This window comes from Miscanthus floridulus, chromosome 17, assembly GCF_019320115.1.
Source record: "Miscanthus floridulus cultivar M001 chromosome 17, ASM1932011v1, whole genome shotgun sequence".
NCBI lineage: Eukaryota > Viridiplantae > Streptophyta > Magnoliopsida > Poales > Poaceae > Miscanthus > Miscanthus floridulus.
This window is the reverse complement of record NC_089596.1, coordinates 88,831,609-88,842,168: the sequence shown is the minus strand read 5'-3', so window position 1 is coordinate 88,842,168 and position 10,560 is coordinate 88,831,609. Positions and strand designations below refer to the sequence as shown.

The window sequence follows — 10,560 nt, the reverse complement described above, 5'->3', positions numbered from 1 at the left end:
GGGCTAAGATTTTTGTACCACCTTTTTTTGTACCCTTCTTATTCCTCTTTTTCCTCGTGGATGGTTTGTCCCCACCGTAAAGGTCATTGTTCTTGTACCGGCTGGCCCCACACCGGGGACATTTATCCAATGACTTAATGTTTCGCCACGAAAAAGTATACAGTGGTTGGGGCATGCATGTATTTTTTCAACCTCCATTGTCAATAGACTTATGACCTTCTTCGCTTGGTACGTGTTGGCGGGAACTGAGTTTGGTTGTGGCAGCACCCATGACAGGAGATGCAATAGATCATTGAAACTACAGTCTGACCAGCCGTACTTAGCCTTCAGGATGAGCAGCTCAAGCACAAAACGTAGTAATGTCCAATGTGTCGGACAACCCTTTTCAACACCATACACAGTCTACTTCAATGCTTTTGTCACTCTTTCCAAATTTTCTAGACCTTTCGGGCTATTTAGTAAAATCTCTGGTCCAAGGGTTCAAATCATGTCATCTAAATCATCTTCAACTCCGACACGTGCTCCACCATCATTATTGACACCACATTCGTCGTTACCATCCCAACCACTAGCATCACCACCTTGTTCATTACCAAATTCAAAATCCATTCGTGCATCAAGCTTTGCTGAATATTGGGATAGGGATTCTATGGTTTCGTCGTTGTATTCCTCCTCATCCTCGTCGTTAACAATAACCGTTTCACCATGATGAATTCATACTGTGTAGTCCTCAACAAATCCTCGTATAATCAAATGTGATCTGATGATAGTCACATCTATCCATGCCATACGGTTCTTGCAATCTTTATAGGGGTAAATAATTGTATCCTTATTCTCTTTCAATGTCATTGCATGCTTCGTTGCGGCTTTAATAAATTTATCCACCTCTTCACGGAAACTTGCCTTGAACCTTAACGAACCATACATCCAAGAGTTCTTGTACTTCATCTTTTACAACAACAACAAAACAAATATTAAAGGACCACTTATTCAGATATATATAAAAATGAATCAAAGTAATAATTATTTGAGAATAATTGTATATACCTCAGATATATATGAATATAAATCTAATATAATTACATGAAGCATACAAACACACCATGATAGAGAAAAATTAATTAATGGCCCATTTATTCATAAATAATTAAAATACATATTTATTGATTACAATAAACAATTTCAAAGACAACAATTAGCAATAATTATACTTTACCCAATATCTTTCATACAAACCCTAGTCCAATTTTATCAAACATAAATTTACAAAAACGAAATTAATAAAAAAATCAAACCCTAGATCTAGATCACATGCACATGAAACATCCATAAAACTAACTAATGGTTCACTAAAATCAAAAAATATGGACCAAATAAGGGTATGATCTTGTTCTCCTCCCTAATTTACCCTAGTACATTTAAAAGTTAGGTCTAATTTGCTCATAAATAGCTCAAGCACCATAGAAGAGAGAGAAAAACAAAACTCTAATTACTCACTAACCAACCATTAAAACTTCAAAAAAAGTTTGGAATAGCATTTTCTTACCTTCTACAACCTCTCCACCAAAGGATTTGAGACCAAAACCTTCCCCCCTTAGTAGAGCAATTTTTGGGAGGTGTCCAAGGCCTCCCCATCTTTTTTTCACGGGTTGGAGTGAGTGACCCGAGGAGGAAGAAGGAGCTGCATTTGTTTTATATGGGGGGCATTTGTAGGGGCGACTGATGATTGAGCCGCCCCTACAAATCGGTGCTATAAATACGGGGCCATTTGTAGGGGCGGCTCAATCACCAGCCGTCCCTACAAATACCATTTCCAGGGGCGGCTGGTAATTGAGCCGCCCCTACAAATCAGAGCACATTTGTAGGGGCGGCTCGTAACACCAGCCGCCCCTGCTGTTCCGTTTGTAGGGGCGGCTCCATCACCAGCCGCCCCTACAAAAAATTCGAACCGTTGCTAAAAATCGTTTTCTACGTAGTGGATTCGGATTCGAATACGGATAGTGTCAACCATGCCAAATAGGATACGATTGAATATCGACATCATAAATATGTGATTTGAGGATTCGGATACGGATATGATATCGGGTGTTGAATATCCGGACCCGGATACGGACAGATTTAAACCCCTCTAAACGAATTCGGTATCGAATACGGTCGAAAAATATCCGTACCATTTTCACCCATACTCTGCATCATCCCGTCCTCTCCCTCTCGCCCTCCTCGCGCTCTCGCCACTTGCTCCAACTCCAGCCAGCGCGCGCGCAGGCACACCCACCGCACCGAGGAGGCGAAGGAGAGCGGGAGGCCATGACCATGAGACGCGGGACGAGGGCGCCATGCGCGCTGGCGCTGGCGCTGCTGCTCTGCGCAGCCGTGCACTTCCAGGGCGCTTCCTTCCTCGCCGGTGGAGGAGGCGGCGGTGACAGGGGTGGAAGCGTCGGAAGCGGTGGTGGAGGCGGCGGCGGCGGCGGAGCGGAAGAAGGCGGTGGCTCCGGGCCTGGCGGCGTCGGTGCGAGGACCGCCAACGCTGCAGGAGCATCGAACATCAACGGGGGCCGCAGCGACGCGGCTGGAGCATGGAGGGTGGCGGGCGCCGCACTCGCCGTGGCGGCGGTCATCGTCTGATGAGGATCGGACCTGCGTGTTGATCGCACGCACGCAGTCACGGTGTGGATGGGAGGCGTAATAATAATCCAAGGTTAACCCTACTAGCCGGGTGAGTTGTCTTAATTAATCAGCAGCAGCAGTATAGCCGGGTGAGTACGTACTAGCAGATCGGTGGATGCATCATGCGTGTGTGAGTACTCTACGTAGCATGCGGTTCTGGAATCTATCTACGCACAAGTGTGTGAGTAGCTGTGGGATTGTGGATTACTAGAACCCAGTTTGTGAACTGTGATCACCAACACCATGAGGGCCATGAGTCATCATGGTCACGCGAATAAAAACCCCCATGTAGGTGCGTGTGGGTGTGGCAACGACTTCACTGTCACTGCTGCACAGCCTGTTCGTTTGCTCGTAAACGATCATAAATTTACAGTCGGGAACAGTGTTTTTCTCTCACACCAAACCAGCCAGCAGTAAATAATTCACGATACGATACGGCCTCCCGAACAGGCTGGCAGCCTGCAGAGTCCAGAATCTCAAAGTCCAGTGTTATGTTCGTTTGGCTGATAAACTATAGCTGAAAGTACTGTTAACTGATTTGTTGCGAAAGAAAAATACTATTCATTAATTGAAAAAGTAGAACTTATAAGCCGCGAACATGCCGTTGGCTTTACGCTCCGTGGGTACTACTGTACTAGCATGCAACTATCGGCTGACATGTTCTCTTCGGAAGCATCCCAAATCATCACGGACAATTAGCTCATCAGCTGTGATCTCTACTAACTGGAAACAAGGGAAATGTGCTAGTATTCGTTTTCCTAGACGACGAGACGAGGACAAATTTTGCTGCACAATCCCCGCCCCCGTCCGGCCGTCCCCACCATAACTCTTTTGTGGTCCATTTGACTCTTGTCGTTCAATAACGAGCATCGAAATTGTTTGGCTCCGCTACGGCTGCAGCTGGTGTCATCAGCGTTGTCTCCGCCAAGCGGCAAATGCAGGGGAGCACACCGCGCGCGCCGGCCTTCGGAGAAGCGTAGCTCGAGCTCACGCGGGCGCACCGGTCGTGGTCGACGTCGACTCCAGTCCAGAGTCCAGCAACACCAGCTTGCTACTAGCCTACTAATGTTGTTAGCTGGCTAACTAGCCAACTGTAACTAATTTAAGGGAATTGCTATTAAACAGGCGCCTGATTTCTTCCAAATGTTCAGGCGACGTGTGATGGCCAACGGTCACAGGCTTCCTTCTTCCTTTCGTCAGCTCAGCACTTAAGTAGTAGATCGTGTCATGAACACGTCGCCTGAGAATGAGAACTCAGGCAACTGAACTTTAGGAGATGTGCTAATTTAATTAGGCTAGTGTGTATATATCCATGTGTATCTAAATATATGCCCTAAACACCGCACAAAAGCGCAACAGAGTAGCAATGTACGTCAATGCATGAATGAAACTAACAAATTCAGAAGAACCAAGCTGTCGTGCTAAGCTCTAGAATATCAGATATATTCCGCCAAACATATGTGCCCGCCCTTAAATCGACAGGTTTGTGGTTGCCATGCAGAGCGTCCACACGCCACACGGCTAGCACACGGCTAGCGGTCTCGCTAGACCAGCCGGCCGGAAAGCGGCAAACCCAAACGCAGATGCGACTGCGACCCTACGTCCCTACCTGATCCACCGAAAGCAGCAGCTCTGCATCAGCACGCCGGCGCGCAACAATTTCCAGGTTCCTACCTTGCTGAGTGCCAAGTGCCCACCTCCTGCTCCCCGTCCCATCATCATCAGTCCAAACTCCAAACTTCCGAAGCATACACGACGTGTCACGTACTCACGTGTAGCCGAGCATGTGAGCCGGGACGAGGTGGAGGATCGGAGTAATACACGTCTGCCCTCCATTGATGATAGTTCTTTCGCTTAGCGAATGTAAAACACTTATTAGTTAGAACAAACCTGAATGGATATGGTGGATCAACGGGGGAAGTATGTGCTATTTTTTCCTCAGAAGGGATGCCAAAAGTTTTGCCGCGATTTTTATTAGTCGGGAAAAATAAAAATAAGTGTTTGGCTCAGTTTTTTGAGTGAAAACCGGGTCCAAAAATCATCAATTGGAAGAGTGCACCACTCATCCCGATCAACTTTAGAACACTACCCGAACACCTAACGACTTTGCGCCACTACTTGTTCAACCTTGAGCCAACTCGGTAAAAAACAATCCAACTAGCAACTCAACTGCACTGGCAACTATCTAACAACTAAAGTAACTAAGAACATCTCAGCCCTAAAACCAACTATCTAAAACAACTATCTCTACCAAACAACACCGAGCACAACAGCCCATAAAAAAACACTAGCTGCCAATGAGTACTTCCATCTCTTGGGTATTTCCATATCCCACTTTGGTTAGCTTGCCTCTCTTCTTGTTTTTTTCCCCACTTCAGTTAGCACCGTGAGAGCATCCATGCTCGTCTTGGTGAGTGGACGCTCCAAATGTGCGCAAAAAATTCAAATTGATCAGGTTCCTCTTGTGTTGTTGGTGGTGATAAATGTCATAGCTTTTGACAGGCAACTTCTACTTGGATTGCTCCTTTTCCCTGTGTGGTTTTGGATTTCTTTGCTAACCTAATGCTTTTACCTTGTGGGGTAAAGATAGAAGGTCTTTGGTGGTGGGGCTTGAGGTGGTTCAGATGTGTTTCCCATTTCATGATCATTGTGTTCTTTCTTAGGAATTTGTTCCGGTAGTCGTGGGATTAGAGGGGTTGGTACAGATTTAGAATTTGAAGCTATAAAATTTAGCCCGGTTTTCAAGGAAAAATATATTGTTTCGTCTAGTGAACTCGAGTACGGTTATCCAAATTCCATGCGTTCAAAATTGGGCACTTTTACAATTACACTTACACGAGTAAATTACTCCTATTTGGGTTCCATATAGAAAAAAGGGAAAAAAATATTGCCTAGGCAAAGTTCATTTGGGGTAAAGGGATCTCCCTTGGGGTCAAATAAGTATGGAATTTTCTTGGGGGTAAGGACTTGCTGAGACGGAATTTTCTTTTGTTTGTCAAAAAGAGTGGTGTGCGTGGACTTCGAACACGATTCGGTCACGCGCGTCGCGGCGTCAGCTCCAGGCGTTCCTCCGCTACAAATACTGAGGCATCCCAGACGATGGGCGCCAACACAGCTCTCAACAATCTCTCTTCCGGCCGCGTTCGTACGTACGTCGCAACACCGCGTCCACGTGCGCACGGCATGGCTCTCCCGCAGCGCCGCGCCAGCGTGCTCCTCCTCGTTGCCCTCGCGCTCGCGGCTATCGTCTTCAGCTCCGCCGACGCGGCCCGAGTTCCCAAGGCCCTTGAGGTCCAGGAAGCCTCGGCGGCCGACGGGCGACAGGCACAGGCCCCCACAGGCATCGACGACGCCGTGCGGCCGGTCGAGCATGTCGTCGTCGTCGACAAGCGCGGCGGAGGAGGCGGTGGTCATGGTGGCGGGGGAGGCGGCGGTCATGGCGGAGGAGAAGGCGGCGGTCATGGCGGCGGAGAAGAAGGTGGAAGTTCAAGAGGCTTTGGAGGCGCTGGGTACCACGGGTACGGGAGTGGCCGGGGACCCAAGTCGGCCTCCAGTGGCCGCGATGGCGTCTGGAAGGTGGGCGTCGCCGCCTCGGTTTTGGGCGCCGCCGCCTGGCTGCTGTAGGACTGCTGAGGTCGGAGGGCCAGCCGGGGCACTAACTAGTACTCCACTAGTAGAGGCATCGCACTTCGTAGTTACGTTTAGCATGCACGTACGCACTGGCGGAACTACGTGGGGGCCTTAGTGGGCCATGGCCCCCCTCGCCTCCGTGATTTGCTGAAACCCCCCGTCCCCGAGCCGTAAAGTCTGCGAGTTAGCTGTAAATCTGCATGCGCTCTAAGACTGCATGCATTGTAAGCAAGCGGCCAGGGTCAGCCATGCATGTCTCTACATAGACGAAGGTCATTTTCGCTTCTCTTATAATCCATATTTTTCACAAGCTGAAACAGTATTTTTCTCTCACAGTAAATTAGCCGGAACAATGTTTCGGTTTATTTTTTCAGCGAAGCGAACGGGGACCATAGCAATCGTATAGCATTCTCTCCATTAAAAAAAAACAATTGTGTAGCAATGGTCCCACCGCTTGGCTCAGCCGTTAGCCCGTTACTCCGTTAGCCTATTTTCTTTGCTTCTGTTGCTATCCACCGTGTTGAGTCTTGTTGATTTTTCTATCTTTTTTTCTTTCTAACTTTTCAATCGATAAATTCTACATAGTATGTGTATCAGAACTGCTGACTAACATATTTTGTAGTCAATCGGGATCTTATGTTGCTTTTTTAGAGAAATTTTTATGTTCTGCTATTGTGTTGTCAAATGTATTTTGTATACTGTGACTTAATTATAAGTACTCCTTTTTTTCACTACTTATGTACATATAGATTCAATTGACAAATGGCCCCCCTTTATTTTACTTCAAGCTCCGCCACTGTTAGTATATACATTATTTTAAAAACACAAGTACGATATTTTGCCAAGCATGTATCAATAGAGAAGATTTGTATTAAATTTTAGAAAAGAACTAGATCATTTGCACTAAAATGCAAAAATATGCAAGATGATATTTTCTTAGAGGAAATATAAAAGATAATAAATATATTTCTTAGAGGAAAGACCCACTGACACTCAGGGCACATCAGTGTCAAAAACAAATTGTCGAATAACAAGGCCCACCGGCCCATGTAGGCTACTTTTTGCAAGACCGTGAGATCGTCACACGACACACACACACAACACCCTGAGCTGTAGATCGTCACGAGTAGGTTCCATGGCCGACACTTTCACTGAAGATGCTTGTTGGTGTTATGGTATCACACTTCTGCGTTTGGTTATTAGGTAACCAAAAAAGTAGACTCCATTTTTTTTAAAAAAAAAAGTAGACTCCAAAGTCCAAACCAAGGCCGTGTCCATTTTTCACTACTACATATTTGGATACTACAGATTTGGACATCACTGCCGGCCTCATCACTGTCGGATTCGTGAGAACCGACAGTGATGTACGCTTCCGAGCTTGAAAACAAATAAAAAATAATTGAGTCTAGGCTAAAACCGACATTAAAGGACCACGTCACTGGCTGTTGTTAATACAAATGTCTATTTAGTGTCGGTTGGATTACCAAACCGGCACTGATGTATACTTCTGGACCTGAAAATTTTATCAATCCCAGTTAACTCCGCACGTCTCCCAACCCCCTCCCAACTCCCAAGCCGGACGAACAGATAAAGCGTCTGAACAGATCAGAACAGGCATCCCAACTCCGCCGAATCTCCCCACGCCTCCACACCACACCCATCTCTACTCCGTCGAATCCCTTGCCGGAGAGGGGCTTCTTCCTCCACCTGTCCCCGAGGAGCGGCGCCAAGCCCCCACGCCTGCTCCCGCTCTTCCCCATCAGCTCAGTGAAAATGGAGGACGCTCAGCCATCTCCGTCGGAGGTGCTCGAGCATGAGGTGCGGACCCATGGAGGCCGCGACAGTGACGTGCGGGCACGAGGCCACCCCAGCGCGGTGACGTGCTGCCGTGGGGAGGCCGGATCCGACCTCCACGCCACCGGATCCGGCCTCCACGCCGCTACCGGAGTTGGAGGGAGAGGAGCGCCATCGTAGGGAGGCCGGATCCGGCCTGCACGCCGCTGCCGGAGTTGAAGGGGAGGAGCATCGCCGTGGGGAGAGGGCCACCGCCGCCGCTCGCCTGCGCCGCCCGCGTTGCCCGCGCCGCCGCCGCCTCGCCCGCTCCCGGATCCGGCGAGGAGGAGCCCGGATCCGTCCTCCCCGCCACCGGATCCGGCTTCCCCGCCGCCGGATCTGGCCTCCTCGCCCGCATCGCCTGAGGAAGAGAGGGAGGGGAGAGGGCCGTCGCGTCGGAGGGGAGGAGGGGCGCGCCCGCCGAAGGAGGAGGAGGCAGCCGCGCGCGCCCGCCGGAGAAGGAGGAGGCAGCCGCACTGTGTCTCCTCGGCAATCTCCCTATCTGGTGCTCCTGTGTCTCCGCCGGTGTAGATGAGTTTTTTTTTTGTTGTTGAACCCTGCTCCTTTGTCGTGATGTACGAATCGATTTGTGGATGTGTTGATTTGTGATGTGTTGAACCTTTCTCTTTCGTCTGCGATGCACGAATCAATTTGTGGATGAGTTTTTCTGATGTGTTGAATCCGTTCTTGGATGAAATGCTTGATGTAGTGGCGGCGGTAGCCAGCGAGCATGGTGGCGGCGGCGGCGGTAACGAGCATGCTCCAGCCAGCATGCTTGTTGGATTGTTTTTTTTTCTAAATCTTATCACTGTCGGGTGAAGCACCGGTAGCAGTAGCCAGCGAGCATCAGTACCGGTATGCCACTGCCGGTTCAAAATTGAGCAATGAAGGCGGATTTTGAACCGGCAGTGACGTCGATAACTGGGGTAGTGTTTGGTGTCAGCCTGTACATTGTGAAGGGAAAAGGTATTGCAACATTATACTGTGATCTTTGACATCTCGCATCAGCGTGTCATACGTAAACCCAAGCGGCAGCAATGTGCTCAGACTACACAAATGATCTAACCTTTCCCTAATTCCATTCACTCTATAGTTGGACACTTCCGAGTATCAGGATGGGGAACATCCGAAGACCACTGAAACAAGCACGATAAGTAGACATGTAAAGCTGCTAACAGCGCAACAGATGAACGGCGGTACTTTGCTATAGGTTCCGGTACTCATTCTAACTTTCACCCTTTTTCCTGTAGGTTCCAGTACTGGCGACAAGTCTTGATTTCCAGAGCTACAATTCGGAGGGAAGTAGTTCCTGGAAGAAGCTGTTCAGGTCATCATTCTGTGTATCGAAGGCCATCAGTTTAGTCACTGCATCCTGAAATTTAACAAAGATTATTACATTCAGTTAACACATCTTTTCCCCCAGTTTATATGTAACATCAGAATAGATGTTCTTTATCGTTAAATGTCATTGTGCGCCAAGTTATGCACCTGGTACTGCTTGTCTGTTGCTGTTAATTTCTCACTGGTCACGCGCCTCATAGGTTTCTTGGAATGTATGTCCTCCAAAACACTGTCAGCTCTCTGGACGACTTCATTTGGAACACCTGCTAACAGGCAAACAGGAGGACCATATTTAAAATTGCAGTTTAGAGTAACATGATATCCTGTTTCAACATGTCAACGTGACAGTGTAACTTGTAGGTAAATTTTACATGGCGCGTCAACATGTCGATCACTTCACTATGACCGCAACTTTTAATTGAAACAAAACAATGATGACAATACCAATCTGAACAAAATAGTACAGTAGTTTATGGTTTCAATGAAAAAGTAATCGTGTTATCACAACATGCCAGGTGATTACAAGTTCGTCCAGGTACGTACCAGCAAGCCGTGCACAATGCAGACCTGCAAGGCAGAAGAAAAAAAAATGTTACCTTGTAACTGATTCAAAAGGATCCATAGCAATTGTTGGAAATGCAGTACGTAAGCTTACCAAAGCTTAAGAGAGCTTGCCCAGGTACAAGCCTTCATCATGTACATTACAAATTAAGGAATTAGTACACAAGGAAAACAAAACAGTAACAAGAATAAAGTATGGCTGGTTTCTTGTCTAGTTACCGATAAAGGAATATGATATTCATTGCTCGTCTGTCCATCAGGATTCAGAACACTCATGGTATAACATTTGATATGTTCACACTGCAAATGTCTCAGATTTATTCTTGTTATGAACAGGACTACACAAGACTGACTGAAAAAGAACCGGTTGTTTTAGTCTATCCCAACAAACAGATTTTTGCCTATGCACTTACATTGTCCTATAGCTATATTTATACTATCTTATTATTATATTTACATTATCTTATACCAAAATTTTCAAAAAAAAGTTATAATTATTTATATGAATTCCGGACATCAAAGAAATAT

General features: G+C 47.2%; 1 protein-coding gene and 1 pseudogene across 1 annotated transcript; one reads left to right on the top strand and one right to left on the bottom strand.

Moving 5' to 3' along the window:
• The first annotated feature begins 5,850 nt into the window (after positions 1-5,850).
• LOC136515943 (glycine-rich protein 2-like) lies at positions 5,851-6,291 on the top strand. Its single transcript, XM_066509390.1, has one exon. The coding sequence runs from the start codon at positions 5,851-5,853 to the stop codon at positions 6,289-6,291; it is 441 nt and encodes a 146-aa protein (XP_066365487.1).
• Positions 6,292-9,075: 2,784 nt separating this feature from the next.
• On the bottom strand, positions 9,076-10,308 carry LOC136515010 (DNA mismatch repair protein MSH5-like; annotated as a pseudogene).
• Positions 10,309-10,560: the final 252 nt, after the last annotated feature.

Bases quoted from the DNA above. Each gene is read 5' to 3' on its own strand.
- LOC136515943 (XM_066509390.1), top strand. From the start codon at position 5,851: ATGGCTCTCCCGCAGCGCCGCGCCAGCGTGCTCCTCCTCGTTGCCCTC.